Raw genomic sequence first — 21,828 nt, forward strand, 5'->3', positions numbered from 1 at the left:
TCAATATTTCAAATAAATGTTGGAAAAATTTTTTTAATTTCAAAATAATAAAATTGAAATCCCTTTGAAGATTTCGATCTAATCCATCGACAGATTATTTTCGAAAGATTAAATGCAAGTAATCTTTCGAAGATTTGCAGGCAAAAATGCTAATTAATCGATAGTTAAAATTCAGTTTAGGGCAAAAAGTCTGTTTAAGAAATATTTAGAATGAATGAAACTAATATTTAGTCAAATTAAAGCAAAATCGTCCAATATAATTTCTGTAGGGATAAGCTCGCGGAAGCTTATTTTATATTTTCCATTACGTATAAGGAAAATTAAGTTCGCCCGAATGTAAGAGGAAAATGACTAAACTGAAATTGGTCTCCGCGGAGGCTTATTTTTACAAGGTTCTCGATGAACTTGTTCAGCACTCTGAAAACTTGCAGGGCAATCTTTATTTCATGGTTTTTTGGGCTTCGAAGGCACCGTGAACATTGTTTGAAAAAACTCAAAGTATTTTAATGACAATTGATATGTTTTGCTCCACATGTTTTTTGTTCATAGTTCTCAAACCACTGGACCGACGTCGTTCAGACTTCAGTACTCTCACTTCCGATCGGGTGAAATGTACAAAAATTCAGTAAACAATTTTATTTTCTTGAGCCAAGTGTACTTGCACTCAAGCCAAGATAAGTGACTCTCTTATTTTTCTATGCACAATATTAATGCGAAGCGACGACAGCTGCCAAATTGTTTAGTCAAAATTCAGCAAATTTTACTATTTTGAGAAAAAAGCGTCAATCGAAAATTATATTGCAGTTTTGTACTACAAAACATTTAGAGATTACCCGGATGATCCACAAAGTCTACTTTTCTCACTTGCTTGCACATATCAAGATTGTCTGCCTGTCTTTTTTTCTATGCACAAATCGTGCATGCAAAGCGACGACAATTGTCGTTTTTGTTGATTTGTTCTTTATTTCATGCGGCATGCGGGTGAATTTTTATGCGTACATTTCAGAGACTTTCGGATTTGTAGACAAAAATGCTCGTTAAATCGAGAGTCACTTTAGGGCAAAAATTCTGTTTAGGGAACTTATTTTTAGTCGAATTATCTACGAGTAATTATACCTAGAGGGAGGCAGCCATCACAGCCCACAAACCTTTTTATATTTTTTTGAGAAGGAATTTGTAGTTGGAAACATTTAAAATTCCCCATTTGATATAATAGTTATTTGTTAACCAAGGAAAAAAAATGGAAATTTCATTTCGACTGTGTTTTCTTTGTGGCCAGAGCGTAGCGAATTTTTCACCCGAGAAAATGAAATTTCCTACTTTTTCCCCGAGGTCGACACATAATTTTTCACAAGGCATCCGGAGGTTCATCGGAGGTGAGAAAATGACTATTGTCTCTCCCATCGAAATCAAATGGTATTATATCTGAAGTTATCTCGTACGCGTACATTTTCTTTTTGATTTCACAAAGTTGCCGATCACAAAAATATGCCGTCGATTCATATGCATTTTTTATGCATAGAAAAATAAGACATAACAGGAACAAGCAATTTGTCTTACAAGAAAGTTGGTAGCATAACAATAAACACCAAAATGGTTTTGTGAGCTGGGCTGTTTATAGACGGTACATTCCCTGCGAGAAAATTGTTTAGTTAAAATTCAGCGAGTTTTACTATTTTCAGAAAAAAGCGTCCTTCGAAAATTGAATTGTAGTTATGTAGTACGAAACATTGTAATTTTAGAGATTACCCGGATGATCCACAAAGTCTACCTTTCTCACTTGCTTGCAGCACATATCAAGATTGCCTGTCTTTTTTTCTATGCACAAATTATGCATGCAAAGCGACGACGATTATTGTCGTCTTTGTTGATTTGTTCTATGCGGCATGCGGGTGAATTTTTATGCGTACATTTCAGAGACTTTTCGGATTTGTAGACAAAAATGCTCGTTAAATCGAGAGTTAACATTCAGTTTAGGGCAAAAATTGTGTTTAGGGAACAGAATGAAACTTTTTTTTAGTCAAATTGTAGAAAAATCGTCCCCTGTAGGAATGAGCTAACGGAAGTTAGATTTATATTTTCCATTATGTATAAGGAGAATTAAGTTGGCTCGAAGACAAATAATGTATTTCATGTTTTGTAAAAGGAAAATGACAAAACAGAAATTGGCTTTCGCCGGGGCTAATTCTTACAAGGTTCTCGAGGAACATTTTCTGTAACATTTTCTGTTGAACGGAACCTGCCTGTACTAGCAATGTAGTTCAGTGAGAAAAGTCGAATTCATCCGTGTACAAAATCTCTGAATTTTCCAGAGATTGTTTGAGAAGAAATTCGTAACTTTTTAAATTCCCCAGTTGATATAATAGTTATTTCAGAAATTTTGTTTGAAAATGATTCCAACTTATTTATTTGTGGGAATTCAATCCCGTATGATTGCTAACAAATATCATCGCCCGTAGGCATATACGATGACAAAGAGTTTTACTTATAATAATTCCTAACCGGTGGCGCTATTAACGTTATTGACCCGGAGAATGGCCTGAACCCTTCAGTGAGGAAAAGAAAAGCAAGATATTATACAAAATTGAATTGTTTCCCACGATTGTTTCGTTTGCTCAGCTGTTGATATCGCATACAGGTCATTGAACTAAGCCAATTGATCAGCTGTGAGGTGGTGATTGACATTCGTATTCATAATCATAACAAAGGACATCGTTGACCAGTTTCCACTCGAAACACTTGTTTTGACGCCGCGTTCTCTTTGATTCAACTAAAATTGTGCTCGATAAATTTGTCCTAAACGGATTGAAATTTAAAGGACCTTGTTGGATAAACCATAACCAGATCGACCAGAAAAATGAAATTCTCAGCGAGAACCCATTTGAAGTGATGAGTTTGGTTTTTGCTTGACTAGTGTGTGACGAATATTTATTTCATAAATGGAGCACTAGTTGATGGGAACGAAACGTGCTTAAGATGAATCGTTTGGTGATAAAGGAAGGAAGCGTTCGGTGGAGTAAACCAACGGCCAAGTCCTGTAATTCGACACCAATACTGCAACGTTGGATGATTCAGTTGTTTATTAAAGCGATGAACCAACACAAAAATTTAACTGAAACTCGATCAAAGCTAAGTGTTTGTTGATATTTTATCTACATTTGTCAACTTCCCTTTTACTTAATCCTAGGTTTGCAAGTGGGCCAAGTTAGGGACTGAGTAGTTGGCACAGGTCAATTAACTATTCGAATGCAGATATCCTTTTGTTAACTAGAACAGTTGTTGACATGAAAGAGTATGATTGTTAATCAGTTTCAGGCGAACCGTAGATGAAGAAAGATTTAAATAAAATTTGATTCGTTTACGTTGAGAAAAGTCGGATGTTTTATTAGGCTACGGCCTTGCCTGATCCTATATGGAGGCTCAACCGCTTTTGGACCTTTAAGGGATGTAAATTGTGAGAAAAATTAAAAGACAATTGAGAAAATCCATTTAAAGTTTGCAAAGTGAATTGTGTAAAGACGATTTTGAACAATAGAAAACCGAAAGTAAATGAAAAGAAGCACGTGGAGAAAAGAATCGCAAAGAGTCCGGGTGAATGCTGAGTAGATTTATGCCGAACAAATCGCAAAGAGTCCGGGTGAATGCTGAGTGGATTTACGCCAAACTAATCGCGAAGAGTCCGGGTGAATGCTGAGTGGATTTACGCCGAACAAATCGCAAAGAGTCCGGGTGAATGCTGAGTGGATTTACGCCGAACAAATCGCAAAGAGTCCGGGTGAATGCTGAGTGGGTTTACGCCGAACAAATCGCAAAGAGTCCGGGTGAATGCTGAGTGGATTTACGCCGAACAAATCGCAAAGAGTCCGGGTGAATGCTGAGTGAATTTACGCCGAACAAATCGAAATGAAGATAACAAACAACTGCTAAGAAGTAAAGAATGAGATGGGACGAAAAGAAGCTGGAAAGAAATCGAACACGCAACGCGACGAAAAAGTAATTTTAAAGTTGGCATACGAACTTTAAAAGTTCCAGAAACATCGAATCGACAGCAACGTGGTGTATACAATTCGAAACAATAAGCAGGTTGGCGAGACAACAACAAAAAACAGATCGAACAGTGACTTGCAGTACAATTGTCGCTTATATGTTGAACTTCGATTTGGTTGGTAAATCGGAATCGTGCGGCAAGGCTGGTTGTATAATTTTCGGATCATACGATGCGACGACTTGGATAATTTTGAGTTTCGAATATACGAGGAATGTGGACGATTTTGATGTGAACATGAAACGTTGCAATGGCGATGAATATGGCAAAAGTGTTTGGATTTATCATTCGTTACATTTGTGAATTTACCATTCGTTATATTTGTAAAGAGGGTTGTGTGGTTGAACACATTTGAGGTCAAATGTTTTGTTAAGAGGGGGTTGTGTGGGAACTGAGTAGTTGGCACAGGTCAATTAACTATTCGAATGCAGATATCCTTTTGTTAACTAGAACAGTTGTTGACATGAAAGAGTATGATTGTTAATCAGTTTCAGGCGAACCGTAGATGAAGAAAGATTTAAATAAAATTTGATTCGTTTACGTTGAGAAAAGTCGGATGTTTTATTAGGCTACGGCCTTGCCTGATCCTATATAGCGACCCCAAACATGGGTACTGGAACAACCATGTTCGTGGGTTGTTTCAAACGATTCGGTCATCAAACTGTATCGGATGACCATGATATGGATGTGACTCGAAAATTTGTATGACTTCATGAAACGCTCCGGAATTTTTGTGATGATACGGTCAGTGAGTTTGTTTTTCTTTTTGTTGTTGAATGGCTGACTGGATTGTATTTATTGGTTTTTGTTGATCCGATATGACCTAATTGTCCTTATAACGTAGCTATTGTTGTCGATATAATTATTGTTGCCGGATGGAGTTTAATCCAATAATTTGGTGTTGGTCTTCCCGACCCCAAGTACGTTCATCAGCTCTACAACCGAATTTCTTTTGATTGGCCACCAACTCATCAAGGATTTGTTGAACAATTTTCCAATAATTTCCAAACGGTAACGCCCATTCTATGATTTCGAAAAAAAATTGTCACGTTCGGACCAAATTTGAAATACGTTGAATTAAACGCAACGCCTTTAAATGGAAAATCTTCGATTCTGCTTGCTGCTAACGGTTGATTGATTCAAATACGACGTAAGGGTTTCGTCGATTGTAGGTGCGGTAGACTTTCGCTAATTGATGCTGCTGCTTGTTGAATTCTGGCGAGTTTGCCAGAACAGTGCCATTACATTTTCTTTTTGTTGTTCGATGACCCTCACTACCTCGCTTATTTGAATTGATTGATTGGAACTTTGTGCTTCCAGAAGGTCGAAGTATGAATATGTCAGCACAACGGAAGCATCGAAAATACTGAAAGCTACGTCATACTTTTTCGATACAGTTTCTTCATGTTTGATTTGAAAACTAAAATCTGTTGACTCCATCATCGTTGTATTAGCATCGTAAATTTTGTCCCATAAAGTCGTGACGACCTTGAGTTTTCTATCGAGAAGTATCTTTGTAATTTCATCGACCTTCAATTCCTCGTAGAATTCCTCCAAATCTTTGATATTCTGTTCATGTATCTCCAATAATCTTTGCATTTTAATATTTTCTATTCATTTCCAGATATTCAAACACAGAACGTTGATCAATTTGCTCATGATGACGAGGTCAACTCTACGACCGTTTAATTATGAATTTAATAGATTCCAATGTACGGTTGATTTTAATAAAATTGTTGAATTAGTTGCTGACTTCGTTGTTCCTCTTCACCAAATTAGGGAACCCTTGGCCAGATGAACTTACGTTAATGACCGTCGATCCACAGAAAAATGTTATGCTGGCAAAGACTGTTCTCGTACTGTGTATAGTATGTGTGGCGACTTTCTTTTGTTCGTCGCAATTCGTTTACTGATGATGGTTGCACTTTATGTGATTTTATTAAAAAATTAATCTTGTGCGGCCGTTTAATATGCTGTTGCCGATTATTTGATTTTATTACAATTATTTGTGGCCGTTAATTTTTCAGTAGCCGTTTCTTTAATTTCTCGGTTTTTTGTCTGTTTGGCCGGAACTTTTCACTGTCGGCGTTTTAACTTTGTTTAGCCGATAGTTTTATGTAATTTTATTTTAAATTGTTTGGTGTAATTGATCGATATTTAATAAATTTTTAAATTCGCAGCCAAATTACAGATGGCCTTCCTTTGTTCTTTAATTCAATTTTTAATAGTGGACTGTATTTTATTTTATTTCACTGGGGAATTAAAAAAATTTGACTATTGTCTCTCGCATCGAAATCAACAAAGTAGAAATGTATGACAAATCAACAAGCACGACCACTTTTGTATGCATAATTTATGCATAGAAAAAAAGACTTGTGTAAGTAAATAAGAAAAGTATACATCTAATCCGGGTAATCTCTAAAGTTAAAAAATTTTCTCACCAACTAATTTGCTATAGACCAGCACTTTATTTCTATATGCATATTTCTTCATACATATTTATCTTGAAATCGTTAAGTTTTGTCCTATTGAAGGCAATTTTCTTCAGTCCATCTTGCACACGCAAATTTAATGCTTATTATCCCTTTTACGAAATTTTAGTGAAGTAAAACTGTGTGTGAGTTCACCTATTACGCAGTTGAAAATTGCGTTATTTTGCACCGTGTGCCAAATTACCACACGCCATTCAGCTCACTATTTTATAGAAAAAAGCAAATCAAATTTTACGTCTAACGTCTTAATGTCAGTCTTTATTTCTATGCACAAATTATGCATACAAAGCGACGACAGTTGTCGTGTTTGTTGATTTTTGCTATAGGTCAACGCACTTCAAGCAAAAGTGATCATAGTTGACAGCTGCCAAATAGAGTAATATTTTGTATGAAATGGTTTTTTACAGTGCTGTACAGTTGTGTGACACACTGTCACGTTTCGGTACCCCATTTAGAGTACCACGCATGCTTGAAGTGCGTTGTATCGGTACATCTCATAAAAGTGAATTTTTGAACGTAACTTTCACAGAATTTTTGGATCTGTAGGCAAAAACGGTCGTTAATCGAGAGTTAAAATGCAGTTTAGGGAATAAGTCGTAATGAAACTAAGTCAAATCATCACAAAATCCTTCGCTGATAACATTTATGTAAGAATTGGCCCGCGAAGCCTATGTTATGATTTTACTTGAACAAAACATACGCCTCTCTGGAAGACATTGTAAACGTTCTGGTTAAGGTACTGCGAAATTGTGCAACTTTTTTTTTATTTTCACATTTGGATCAATTTTCATAAATTATTCTGTGGAAAGAAATTTGTATCCAAAACGACGGCCCATTATAGACACTCGGTGGCTACATGCAGATTTGCAACAGATTTGTTGGTGTAGTCTTCGTTCTTCACTCTAACACCAGCTCGAACACCAGCTTTATGTTGCGCAGAGGCATTTCGTTTTTAGATGCGACAATTAAATGAAGCGGAGACGCTTAATTGAGATCGTGCACAAACGACTCCATATATCCACTTGAATCGACAGAACAAATCAAACATTCTTCAGGTCATCTTTAATGATCGCTAAACGTAGGAAATTGCGACTTCCTCTGATCCATCTGTTCAGTTTTTGATAACCACATACAAAGCTCTCTTTTTGTCACCGTCCGATCGAAGTTTCAAGCAGTCGCAGAGCAGATGAAGCGGTGATACAAATTTCCTTAGCAAGCTATCTTCTCTCTTCGTAGTTGACGCAGTGAATCTAAATCACAAGCACTTCTTATCTAGAACACAGCATCTAACTCCGGTCCCAGTAACAACAAATAATATTGTCATTCTTTGGCTGGCACTATGCGACCAACTTTCATGTAAGACAAAAAAAAACCCAACCCGCTCATCTCTAGTCGACGGAATAATACATTTAACTATCAACAGAGTAAAAACCTGTTTTTCTGGAAAAGTTTCTAGATCCGTAGGCCCATCTTTGAACTTAATCTCGGGAATTCCATTCTTCGTCGATTAAAAAAAATAATAATCAAAATCGGTTTTATTTCCATAAGATCGGGGGAATAAACAGTTTTGAGATATCGTAAACAAAATTAAACAAAATTTAAAATAAAATTACATAAAACTATCGGCTAAACAAAGTTAAAACGCCGACAGTGAAAAGTTCCGGCCAAACAGACAAAAAACCGAGAAATTAAAGAAACGGCTACTGAAAAATTAACGGCCACAAATAATTGTAATAAAATCAAATAATCGGCAACAGCATATTAAACGGCCGCACAAGATTAATTTTTTAATAAAATCACATAAAGTGCAACCATCATCAGTAAACGAATTGCGACGAACAAAAGAAAGTCGCCACACATACTATACACAGTACGAGAACAGTCTTTGCCAGCATAACATTTTTCTGTGGATCGACGGTCATTAACGTAAGTTCATCTGGCCAAGGGTTCCCTAATTTGGTGAAGAGGAACAACGAAGTCAGCAACTAATTCAACAATTTTATTAAAATCAACCGTACATTGGAATCTATTAAATTCATAATTAAACGGTCGTAGAGTTGACCACGTCATCATGAGCAAATTGATCAACGTTCTGTGTTTGAATATCTGGAAATGAATAGAAAATATTAAAATGCAAAGACTATTGGAGATACATGAACAGAATATCAAAGATTTGGAGGAATTCTACGAGGAATTGAAGGTCGATGAAATTACAAAGATACTTCTCGATAGAAAACTCAAGGTCGTCACGACTTTATGGGACAAAATTTACGATGCTAATACAACGATGATGGAGTCAACAGATTTTAGTTTTCAAATCAAACATGAAGAAACTGTATCGAAAAAGTATGACGTAGCTTTCAGTATTTTCGATGCTTCCGTTGTGCTGACATATTCATACTTCGACCTTCTGGAAGCACAAAGTTCCAATCAATCAATTCAAATAAGCGAGGTAGTGAGGGTCATCGAACAACAAAAAGAAAATGTAATGGCACTGTTCTGGCAAACTCGCCAGAATTCAACAAGCAGCAGCATCAATTAGCGAAAGTCTACCGCACCTACAATCGACGAAACCCTTACGTCGTATTTGAATCAATCAACCGTTAGCAGCAAGCAGAATCGAAGATTTTCCATTTAAAGGCGTTGCGTTTAATTCAACGTATTTCAAATTTGGTCCGAACGTGACAATTTTTTTTCGAAATCATAGAATGGGCGTTACCGTTTGGAAATTATTGGAAAATTGTTCAACAAATCCTTGATGAGTTGGTGGCCAATCAAAAGAAATTCGGTTGTAGAGCTGATGAACGTACTTGGGGTCGGGAAGACCAACACCAAATTATTGGATTAAACTCCATCCGGCAACAATAATTATATCGACAACAATAGCTACGTTATAAGGACAATTAGGTCATATCGGATCAACAAAAACCAATAAATACAATCCAGTCAGCCATTCAACAACAAAAAGAAAAACAAACTCACTGACCGTATCATCACAAAAATTCCGGAGCGTTTCATGAAGTCATACAAATTTTCGAGTCACATCCATATCATGGTCATCCGATACAGTTTGATGACCGAATCGTTTGAAACAACCCACGAACATGGTTGTTCCAGTACCCATGTTTGGGGTCGCTATTAGTCCCTAACTTGGCCCACTTGCAAACCTAGGATTAAGTAAAAGGGAAGTTGACAAATGTAGATAAAATATCAACAAACACTTAGCTTTGATCGAGTTTCAGTTAAATTTTTGTGTTGGTTCATCGCTTTAATAAACAACTGAATCATCCAACGTTGCAGTATTGGTGTCGAATTACAGGACTTGGCCGTTGGTTTACTCCACCGAACGCTTCCTTCCTTTATCACCAAACGATTCATCTTAAGCACGTTTCGTTCCCATCAACTAGTGCTCCATTTATGAAATAAATATTCGTCACACACTAGTCAAGCAAAAACCAAACTCATCACTTCAAATGGGTTCTCGCTGAGAATTTCATTTTTCTGGTCGATCTGGTTATGGTTTATCCAACAAGGTCCTTTAAATTTCAATCCGTTTAGGACAAATTTATCGAGCACAATTTTAGTTGAATCAAAGAGAACGCGGCGTCAAAACAAGTGTTTCGAGTGGAAACTGGTCAACGATGTCCTTTGTTATGATTATGAATACGAATGTCAATCACCACCTCACAGCTGATCAATTGGCTTAGTTCAATGACCTGTATGCGATATCAACAGCTGAGCAAACGAAACAATCGTGGGAAACAATTCAATTTTGTATAATATCTTGCTTTTCTTTTCCTCACTGAAGGGTTCAGGCCATTCTCCGGGTCAATAACGTTAATAGCGCCACCGGTTAGGAATTATTATAAGTAAAACTCTTTGTCATCGTATATGCCTACGGGCGATGATATTTGTTAGCAATCATACGGGATTGAATTCCCACAAATAAATAAGTTGGAATCATTTTCAAACAAAATTTCTGAAATAACTATTATATCAACTGGGGAATTTAAAAAGTTACGAATTTCTTCTCAAACAATCTCTGGAAAATTCAGAGATTTTGTACACGGATGAATTCGACTTTTCTCACTGAACTACATTGCTAGTACAGGCAGGTTCCGTTCAACAGAAAATGTTACAGAAAATGTTCCTCGAGAACCTTGTAAGAATTAGCCCCGGCGAAAGCCAATTTCTGTTTTGTCATTTTCCTTTTACAAAACATGAAATACATTATTTGTCTTCGAGCCAACTTAATTCTCCTTATACATAATGGAAAATATAAATCTAACTTCCGTTAGCTCATTCCTACAGGGGACGATTTTTCTACAATTTGACTAAAAAAAAGTTTCATTCTGTTCCCTAAACACAATTTTTGCCCTAAACTGAATGTTAACTCTCGATTTAACGAGCATTTTTGTCTACAAATCCGAAAAGTCTCTGAAATGTACGCATAAAAATTCACCCGCATGCCGCATAGAACAAATCAACAAAGACGACAATAATCGTCGTCGCTTTGCATGCATAATTTGTGCATAGAAAAAAAGACAGGCAATCTTGATATGTGCTGCAAGCAAGTGAGAAAGGTAGACTTTGTGGATCATCCGGGTAATCTCTAAAATTACAATGTTTCGTACTACATAACTACAATTCAATTTTCGAAGGACGCTTTTTTCTGAAAATAGTAAAACTCGCTGAATTTTAACTAAACAATTTTCTCGCAGGGAATGTACCGTCTATAAACAGCCCAGCTCACAAAACCATTTTGGTGTTTATTGTTATGCTACCAACTTTCTTGTAAGACAAATTGCTTGTTCCTGTTATGTCTTATTTTTCTATGCATAAAAAATGCATATGAATCGACGGCATATTTTTGTGATCGGCAACTTTGTGAAATCAAAAAGAAAATGTACGCGTACGAGATAACTTCAGATATAATACCATTTGATTTCGATGGGAGAGACAATAGTCATTTTCTCACCTCCGATGAACCTCCGGATGCCTTGTGAAAAATTATGTGTCGACCTCGGGGAAAAAGTAGGAAATTTCATTTTCTCGGGTGAAAAATTCGCTACGCTCTGGCCACAAAGAAAACACAGTCGAAATGAAATTTCCATTTTTTTTCCTTGGTTAACAAATAACTATTATATCAAATGGGGAATTTTAAATGTTTCCAACTACAAATTCCTTCTCAAAAAAATATAAAAAGGTTTGTGGGCTGTGATGGCTGCCTCCCTCTAGGTATAATTACTCGTAGATAATTCGACTAAAAATAAGTTCCCTAAACAGAATTTTTGCCCTAAAGTGACTCTCGATTTAACGAGCATTTTTGTCTACAAATCCGAAAGTCTCTGAAATGTACGCATAAAAATTCACCCGCATGCCGCATGAAATAAAGAACAAATCAACAAAAACGACAATTGTCGTCGCTTTGCATGCACGATTTGTGCATAGAAAAAAAGACAGGCAGACAATCTTGATATGTGCAAGCAAGTGAGAAAAGTAGACTTTGTGGATCATCCGGGTAATCTCTAAATGTTTTGTAGTACAAAACTGCAATATAATTTTCGATTGACGCTTTTTTCTCAAAATAGTAAAATTTGCTGAATTTTGACTAAACAATTTGGCAGCTGTCGTCGCTTCGCATTAATATTGTGCATAGAAAAATAAGAGAGTCACTTATCTTGGCTTGAGTGCAAGTACACTTGGCTCAAGAAAATAAAATTGTTTACTGAATTTTTGTACATTTCACCCGATCGGAAGTGAGAGTACTGAAGTCTGAACGACGTCGGTCCAGTGGTTTGAGAACTATGAACAAAAAACATGTGGAGCAAAACATATCAATTGTCATTAAAATACTTTGAGTTTTTTCAAACAATGTTCACGGTGCCTTCGAAGCCCAAAAAACCATGAAATAAAGATTGCCCTGCAAGTTTTCAGAGTGCTGAACAAGTTCATCGAGAACCTTGTAAAAATAAGCCTCCGCGGAGACCAATTTCAGTTTAGTCATTTTCCTCTTACATTCGGGCGAACTTAATTTTCCTTATACGTAATGGAAAATATAAAATAAGCTTCCGCGAGCTTATCCCTACAGAAATTATATTGGACGATTTTGCTTTAATTTGACTAAATATTAGTTTCATTCATTCTAAATATTTCTTAAACAGACTTTTTGCCCTAAACTGAATTTTAACTATCGATTAATTAGCATTTTTGCCTGCAAATCTTCGAAAGATTACTTGCATTTAATCTTTCGAAAATAATCTGTCGATGGATTAGATCGAAATCTTCAAAGGGATTTCAATTTTATTATTTTGAAATTAAAAAAATTTTTCCAACATTTATTTGAAATATTGAGTCAGATTTAATTGTTTTATTTATTCTGAAATTGGAAATATTTGTTTTGTTGAAATTAAATGTTTTTTTTTTACTTAATTTGATCAGGATTTGAACTCGTTCACCTCGGTACCTCCGTATCTCCAGTCCTGTACTTTACCACTGAGCTATTGGGTTCGTAATCTTAGCAAGATTTATTTTCGCACCGTTGTTACGGAGATTTTACTCTTTCAAAGATTAAAAAATTAATCTTCTGAACGAAAAATTTGTACCAACTGAGGTAACCATCATAGTAGACGAGTTCAAATCCTAATCGAAGGCAACATTTTTTTTCATTTTACCAATTATTTAATAAACTATTATCATACTTCATAAATCTGTATGAGCAACGATAAGGAAGTTGAGCCTGGCAAAACTATTGAAAAGTACCATAAGCGTATGGAAAATATTATAATAACGATATTTTTCACCCATATTTAATTGTACCATTGATTAAGAAGTATAACAGACCAGTTTGCATGGAAGAATTATTTACTTTTTCACCGATTTTCTTTACTCGAAAATCAATATCCTTTAAGAAAAGCAAAAAAAAAAAATCTGAAACATTTGGATGCTGTGGTTTTTACTTTTGCATCGCTAACAGATGACTAAAAATTACACATGGCAGTAGCTTCTAATCATAAACTCTAGATACCAGGACAATGAACTTTTAACAAAAACAAAACATTTTCGTGGCAAAATCTTCACTTCTAATTGCTACTATCAATTTTAGACATTTTAAACCGAAACTCAATCTATCGAAAGATTTAATTTTTGTAATCTTTGAAAAAAGATTGAAACGAAATCTTTCGAAATATTTAAAATATTCGTAATCTTTCCGTAGATTAAACATTAAATCCGAATTTTTTCTCTGTGTATTCAATTAATAAAATGATTCAAATAAACAATTGAATTGCTAAAAAGTATTTCACCGAATGTTCCTTTTTAAATGTATTTGCGGTATTCAATTTACTTGTCTTTTTTTATATGCACACAAATCGACGACATGTGTGCTGAAACGAAAGAAATGGTCGTCTATTTGCGCTAAATGAATTTTACTAAACAATTCGACGTTATATCATTTTATTGACATTGAAACTATAAAAAAAATATTTTTCATTTCAATCCAAATTTTAATTGTCTAGAATGCTCACAAAACGATTTTGGTGTTTATAGTTGTGCGACCAACTTTTATGTAACACAAATATTACGTTGTATGTTACTGTCTTCTTTTGCCACGCATAAAAAATGCATAAAATCGACGACAAATTAATTTGTCAACTTTTATTTTGTTTACGAGATCTCAAAAATGTCCCCCCGAAGTAATCCATGTAATTCGAAGTAATTCTATTTGCATTCAATGCAACATTTCAAAATGTATCTTATGGTTGTAATTTTAACATTAAAAAAAAACTCGAAAATGTAAAAGGAAAAACTGACAAAGTTGCCGATCACAAAATATGTCGACGATCTATATGCATTTTTTATGCATAGCAAAAGAAGACAAGTACAAACACCGTAAGATTTGTCTTACAGGAAAGTTGGTATGTACAATACACGGAAAATAATTTGTTATCTCGTATCACGATGAGTAAAAGTACCTAGATTGGAAGCTACTATTTTTTATATAGTTTCAATGTCAATAAGATGATAATAACGTCGAATTGTTTAGTAAAATTCATTTAACGCAAATAAATGACAATTTCTTTCGCTTGAGTACACAAATTTGGAAAAAGAATGGGACATTTCTCTTCCATAATGTAAATGTAACACATAAACAATTGATTTTGCTTTGTTTAAATTACATGCACATCACTGATGTTGATTTATTATAAAGATAAACATATTTGTATAAAATGATAAACATTTGGTGTGATAAAAAAGTATTTCACCGAATGTTCGTTTTTAAATGCATTTGCGGCATTCGATATAGTTTCTTTTTTTGCTGGGATTGGGTTTTTGCTACTGGGAGAGAGAACGTACTAAAACGTAAAAAGCTGTCAAAAGATGTGACAGAAGGATTAGCTAAATATACTGAAATCAAACATTTTAGAGAATTACTCACTGTACTTTGGCTACAATTTATGTTCGAAATGTTGCATGAAGTGCCAGTCTACATTCTACTATGTTTTTGGTTAATAATAGAAAAGAAACAATTATTTAGGACATCTCGGAATAACAAATAGCCGCTTGCCATTTTATATTTTATAAATCTTTTAAGTCTAAAAAAGGCGCCCTTGCCTTGTCAGAAACGTTAAAGAAGTAAACGTTTGCTCCTAACAAAATGATTATACACGAATAATAGCTGGTTCATTTTCATATAAATTGCCTATCAACTTAAATGCATACACACGACGTGAGTTTGTGGGCATATGAAAACATTGAAACATTAATCTGTATACCACTTTCAAACACGAAGTTAATTTGTTATAGCGTAAAATTCTGATGACCTTCACTTAGAGTTATGTGAACTGAACATGATGTGAAAGCATTAGCTTTAATAGCACAAACATATTACGGAATTATTCAGCAAAAAATCAAATCGATTTCGTAAAGGAAAAAAAAACGCCATTCAGGTAAGGTGTTGAATGTCGTCCAATCAATATTTATGGTAAATATTTATTATTTGGATTTTAAAATATGTTCAACGTTATATTAGATTAACTTTGCCGTGTTCATAACTTATTAGAGCATTTTATTAATGTCACTTACCTCTGAAAAGTCTCTATGCGACATTTTCAATTGATCGTTATCCAAACAGTCTTCAATTTAACGATGGAAGAAAAAAATATGACTTTGATGACATAGTTGACATGGGTTAGGCATGTACACAATTATATTTTCTGATTGGACAACTGTTTGACATTAATCATGATTTTCTCACGCTCTCATTAGCTTGATTAGTTCGAGGATGATCTGGAAAGATATAGAAGTGTTATGTATTACATAAGGATATTGCTGAACAGTAAAAGTTAGTCGATTATTTAAACATTATGTCACTAAATAGAACTTCTAGAGGTCACAAACAATCGATTGTTGCTTAATCAATAGGATAATTGATAGACTTAATACACATTTGTTATTAACAAAAAACAAACGACAGTCTAATGCGGCCTTTAATATAGTAAAATACAAGTTCAAAGAATCGAAAGAAGTAATAGATCCGATAACAAAAAACTGCCGATATGCTTACCATCATGTTCACATCAAATGTTCAATTGAATGTTGCTCGCAGTTATTTCATTAGAACCTACAACTTGGGTTGGTCAGGTCCCTTGACCTTTTTTTTTTAAATTTTTTTAAATAATAATAGTGAAGGGACCGCCAACTGTGAGTTTTGTTTGTACAATGAGTCCCACATATACATAGCAACTCTTTTTGCTCCCCTATATTTCCTTAAATTTGTAGGCTTAAACAAGTGAAAAAACATACAAAAAGTGTCTTTTCGTCTACTAAAAATCGCTGAAACGATCTTCTATAATTGTTTAAAAAAAAAACTCATTTGAGCTATGACACTCGCTTCGCTCTGGCGGCAAAGTTCACACTAGTAAATGTTAGGGACCCTTATTAAATTATAATTACAGAAGGTATCGTGTTATCGGTGAACGGGAGCACTTACATGTTATTCCAGACCTTTTATTTTTCATTCTGAGTTTTCCCATTTAACGAAAATTCTAATGCTTAGTTTTCTCTTACGAAAAAAGTACTCCATGTGAGAGACAAAATTGAGTTTTTTCAAAAAGCTATCTGCGCTCAAAACCAAAAACAAACATAGCTAACGCCGACCCGTACGAAACACCTATTCGTATCAAAAGCCTTTACTGTGAAACTCTTTATTTACTGACCAAGCAATACAACAATTTTATTAATAAATTTATTTCTTTTACTTCATTCTCTACTGAAAAGCTATTCGCCCTTTAAAATCACTTGCATTAACCACTCTTTGCCTTGCTATCATCAACAAATAAATTGCCGGAGGCAATATAGACAGCCCCGTACGAAGTCAACTTTTATAAATTCCTAATTAAACAGCTATATACCGCTATATTTTCCTATAAATAAACATTTCACATATGAATATGCTATTATATAGCTCTATATGCCTGTATATAGCTCAATATAGGTGAATATAGATATATATAGATGTCCATATATGGAATGCCTGAAACACCCCACACACATAACAAATTATTTCCATGTTAACAGAAACACTCTAAGTACCATTTTTCCCAATATATATATCACTTTTATTAAAATCCAATATGGCCACCGGCAGCCATTTTGTTAGGAGACCGGAAATTTTACCGACGCTTTACATTCGTTAATACCTTTCAAACAAAAAAAAAATTCATGAAATTCGGTCAAAATTTACTCGAGATATTGACAAAATACTCCACGTTCACTGTACGGCCGAGTAGCCAGATAAGAGCTCACTCCAAGAGACCTAGCTCACGCTCCGGAGAACATAATTTCAAAAACTTTTTTTTCCCTGATTGGTACGGTCAATACCTATCTAATAAAGCTAAAACAGACGAAATATGTTGAAATGTGGCCGACCTACAAGCAAAAACTGCTTGCCGCCCTGTGCCTGTTTCACACCAAGGGGTCTAACTCACGAGTCGGTCATCCGATTTCCATAAACTTTTTTTTTGTCGATCGGTATTGTTAACACGACACAGTAAATGCTCGAGCCCTCGATCCTGTAATAGATTTTTTGTTAAACTAATATCTAAGTAGCCGAATTTTTAAAATTTCAAAACAAAAAAATGGCCTCAGGGAGACGAAGTCTCAGTTGTAACAATTATAATAATAAAAAAATATTTGTTGATGTGGACGAAAATTCTGATTTCTCCGAAGATTCAGACTGTGATGCCAGTGAAGGGACTGACGAGTCTGATAGTGATGATCCCCTTTACGACGAAAATCTAGCAGAGAATGATCTTCGCATATACGAGAATTCGGATCGAGTTAATTATGATCTGGATAGAATCTGGTCATCTGATGTCAAGCCCATTCGTCAATTTCCATTTCTCACTGATCCCGGAGGAACTGTTACCATTAACATTGCAATCGAAAGCACACCACGAGACGTTTTCAATCAAATTTTTACTGAAAACATTATGGAAATGGTAGTAAATGCTACAAACGAGTACGGAAGGAATTTATATGCAAAGCCTGTGCCACATTCAAGAAAAAGCCCGAAAGTCATATTTCAAGACACGAACGGAAAAGAAATGTCCAAATTCTTCGGACTATCCTTACTTATGGCTCAGTGTAAATTTCCAACTATTCGTAATGCATTCTCAAAACATCCACTTTACTTTCACCCAATTTTTCCTGCTACGATGTCTGGACGACGATACCAAATGCTGCTCCGTACGTTCAATTGTCACACACCGTTCCGTGAGGGTGAAAAAAAAGATAAATTGGTTAAAGTGAATCGTCTGGTAGACGCACTTATTAAAAGTTTTAATGATGCGTATACACCTGGTAAAAATCTTTCGTTGGATGAGTCCCTTCTGTTATTTAGGGGAAGACTCAGTTTTCGACAATATATCAAAAACAAATCGGCCAAATACGGAATAAAATTCTATGAGCTAACGACTTACGACGGCTATGTTTTGAACCTCACTATTTATCAGGGAGGTCAGGGAAGCAATGCAAATTCTAACGAGTCTGGTGGAAAAACTGAACAAATAGTGCAGACACTAATGGAGCCTTATCTCAACAAAGGCCATAATTTATTTATGGATAACTTCTACAACAGCTTCAACCTGTCCACTTATTTGTTGTCAAAGCAAACACACGTCACAGGTACGCTCCGAGCTAATCGCAAACATAACCCTAAGGATGTAATTGAAGCAAAGCTGAAGAAGGGTGAAATGATATGGAGAAGAAATGGGGAAGTGTACGTCACAAAATGGAAGGACAAGCGAGATGTTCTATCAATTACTACAGCACATCATCCCCAATTGGTAAAACTACATTACCACATCGCTAATTATGGCTCATCCAATTTTTGCAGGTTGAAGCTTCAAATCGTTTTGGTGAAACAAAATTGAAACCAAAGGATATAGAAGATTACAACAATAATATGGGTGGAATCGATCGTCTGGATCAAATGACTGCATACTATAGCTCTCCCCGTAAGACGATAAGATGGTACAAAAAAGTCCTGTTTCATTTACTTGACATGGCTGTGTGGAACTCATATTTTTTGTATAGAAAACTTCATGAAAAGACCACTTTCCTCGAATTCAGAGACTCGCTAATCATGTCACTGGTAATTGAATACTATTCGAAAGGAGCGGGAAACTACGCGAACAGACCAACTGTTTTTGGCGCACTATTTCCTTCTATTGGTTGCACATTCCTAAGTGTTTGCTCGCTTAGTTTCCCCCTCGATTTAAAAGCAATTCAAATAACATCACAAACAATTTATCAGATACAGCTTCCACGTAATGTCTTAGAGGGAAGACAACTTGTTGACATGATACCCTCCTTGGGTCGTCCCATTTCTAATTTGGGTGAACCACAACCTGGAGTTGGACAACTCACAGATCCACACATCATGGAGAAAATACCTATGCCGGAAGCTCACCAGCCGTCATACTACCAACGTTGCAAATTCTGCGCTGAAAAAAAGATACGCAAACAAACCTGCTATCGATGTAACAGCTGTCCTGCGAAACCACCAATTTGTGCCGAATGTTTCAAAGAAAAACACGAATAATTTTAGGTTGTTTACATCTATTATCACATTTGACTCGAGCAAAATTTGCTCGATTGTAATTCGAATTGATTTATCGAAATAAACATTTAGTGTTTCCACTAAAACTGAAGATTTTCTAGAATATATATTCCAAATACCCTCGGCGGGTCGCCCCATTTCTAATTCAGGTGAACCAATTTATGTACGCCATCAGGTCGGCCCATTTCTAATTGTTGTGGGTCAATCCATGTTCATCTGTTGTCGTAGCGTACTCTGGATTGCCTGACCAACAAAAATACCGGTGTGCGATATAAAAACCCATCAACTTTGATGGAAAAAATAAAAAAATTCGGGAACTTTATCCCACAAAACGTTGCCATTGTAGCAATTATTTTTTGCGTCAAAGTTATGTCATTATCAACATGTCAGAAACTCAGCCGTCGAAAGTAATAAGCCAAGGGATTTATACGATAGTAGCTCTAGTACATATTTGAGATTTACTTGATCGTGTTAAAACCTTTTATTTGACGTATTAGTTACAAGTGTAACGTTTGAATGTCCGGAGATATCTTCGAAAAACCGTAAAGCACTTATTGGGCCACAGCTCGGGAAAGGTCGATCCAAAATCACTCATCTTCGAACTTAGCCTGTCTTTTGACATTACCAAACGGGAAAAAAAAGAATTTTCAAAATCGGATGCGTTTTACTCAAGTTATCGTGCAGACGGACTGATGGACAGACGGACATATTTTTTTTTTCACTGATTTGGCATCTCTAGACAACCACAATATGTTTCCCCTTACTCAGGGAGTCCAATTCGACGTGTTACGGACGTATGCGTAAACGCATAAGACCCCAGTACTTCGTACGGGTCTAAACAGCACGGAAAATATTTGTGAATTAATCGATGCAACGTATTCAATTAAATCTCGGGAAACAAAACATCAAATTTGTGTTACATTCCGTATTTTATTTCATTCAATCGTCGTCGTCATTTATTTATAATAACTTCTGTTCACGTCCGCATAAGAACAAATTTACGAAATTTTCTTCTATTTACAATTCTCACAATATATTGTAATACGAAAATCGTCGGCACTTCTTTTTCGGCGAGACGAGAAAGAAAATAAAATCAGGTAATAAAACATCAAACAATAATGCAATAAGTAGTTTTTATGTTAAACACAATTTTTAGTTAAATTTTAAATTACCCACAGTGTCGGGATGGAAAATGTGTATGATGGCATGGCATTAACAAAACTGAGAGAAGATTAGATACCTTCGAGAGATTGTTTAGTTTAAAATGAATTATTTTCTATTGTAATATTGTTGTGTATATAATACCATAAATTGATGTTAATAATTAATGTCGATGAAATGTATCAGATAGATGGATTACCGCTCAATATACTCATCCCGATATTAATCATAAAATTTGTCTATTTATTGTGCGCATATGTGATGTTTTAGAATATTTCATTTAGTCTGAAATGGGAATACTTAAGAGTGAATTGGCGAAATTTGCAAAATTAGAAATATTTCTTAAATGTTCGTATGATGATTGTCTCAAAATCTATACATATAAAACCCAACGTCGGTGCACTACGACGCCGCTCGGTGGATCTCGGAGCATCTCGGTGCACCTGGGAGCATCTCGCAGCATCTCGGAGCCCCCAGCCTCCAACTGGTGAGCTGAAAAATCCTCCGAGGCCGTTTTTCAAAATCGACGTCAGGCGGATCAGCTGGTGAGCCTTACGAGGCCGTTTTTCAAAATCGACCTCCGACGGATTCGCCGGTCAGGACTACGAGGCCGTTTCGATGGATTAGCTGGTGAGCCCTACGAGACCGTTTTTCAAAATCGACCCCCGACTGATCAGCCCTTGTAGACTTTTCTTCAAAATCAGCTTCGAAGTCAACCTCAGCCCTCCAAAGCAGTTTTTTAAATCAGCATATGATGGATCAGTGTGCTAGGTCGTCGAGGGCGACTTTGAAAAACTGTCTTCAATGCTATTTTTCGAAAATCTGAGGCCGATTTTAAAAAACCGTATGAGATTTAGATGCAGTTTTCGAAATGTGACATTAAAAATCGTTTCGTATAAAGGGATCTAAGGAGGGCACAGATATCAAATAGGTATGTCTTTAAACTGATCGATATTTAATAACGTTTTTATAAAAAGAAAGGAAGAATTGATAACAAAAAATAGAGA

The 21,828-nt window shown here is 35.5% G+C and overlaps 2 protein-coding genes across 3 annotated transcripts in view; one reads left to right on the forward strand and one right to left on the reverse strand.

Moving 5' to 3' along the window:
- Positions 1-21,828, reverse strand: part of LOC119074547 (tetratricopeptide repeat protein 28) — a 66,949-nt gene that overhangs the window by 34,972 nt on the left and 10,149 nt on the right. For both annotated transcript variants that reach the window (XM_037180717.1, XM_037180716.1), the window contains exon 2: positions 15,622-15,825. In XM_037180717.1, coding sequence (XP_037036612.1) covers positions 15,622-15,645 — 24 coding nt within the window. In that variant the 5' untranslated portion in view covers positions 15,646-15,825. The remainder of the gene's footprint in view (positions 1-15,621; positions 15,826-21,828) is intronic.
- Positions 18,786-19,746, forward strand: LOC119074684 (piggyBac transposable element-derived protein 4-like). Its single transcript, XM_037180967.1, has 3 exons — positions 18,786-18,884; positions 18,935-19,192; positions 19,355-19,746. The coding sequence occupies exons 1-3, from the start codon at positions 18,792-18,794 to the stop codon at positions 19,640-19,642; spliced, it is 639 nt and encodes a 212-aa protein (XP_037036862.1). The 5' UTR covers positions 18,786-18,791; the 3' UTR covers positions 19,643-19,746.

The sequence above is a fragment of the Bradysia coprophila genome, unplaced genomic scaffold (genome assembly GCF_014529535.1).
Source record: "Bradysia coprophila strain Holo2 unplaced genomic scaffold, BU_Bcop_v1 contig_151, whole genome shotgun sequence".
Lineage (NCBI taxonomy): Eukaryota > Metazoa > Arthropoda > Insecta > Diptera > Sciaridae > Bradysia > Bradysia coprophila.

Excerpts from the sequence above, each read along its gene's own strand:
- LOC119074684 (XM_037180967.1), top strand. The coding sequence starts at position 18,792 with ATGATATGGAGAAGAAATGGGGAAGTGTACGTCACAAAATGGAAGGAC. Across the intron at positions 18,885-18,934 it reads CAGCACATCATCCCCAATTG|GTTGAAGCTTCAAATCGTTT; the intron begins GTAAAACTACAT and ends CAATTTTTGCAG. Across the intron at positions 19,193-19,354 it reads ACTCGCTAATCATGTCACTG|ATACAGCTTCCACGTAATGT; the intron begins GTAATTGAATAC and ends ACAATTTATCAG.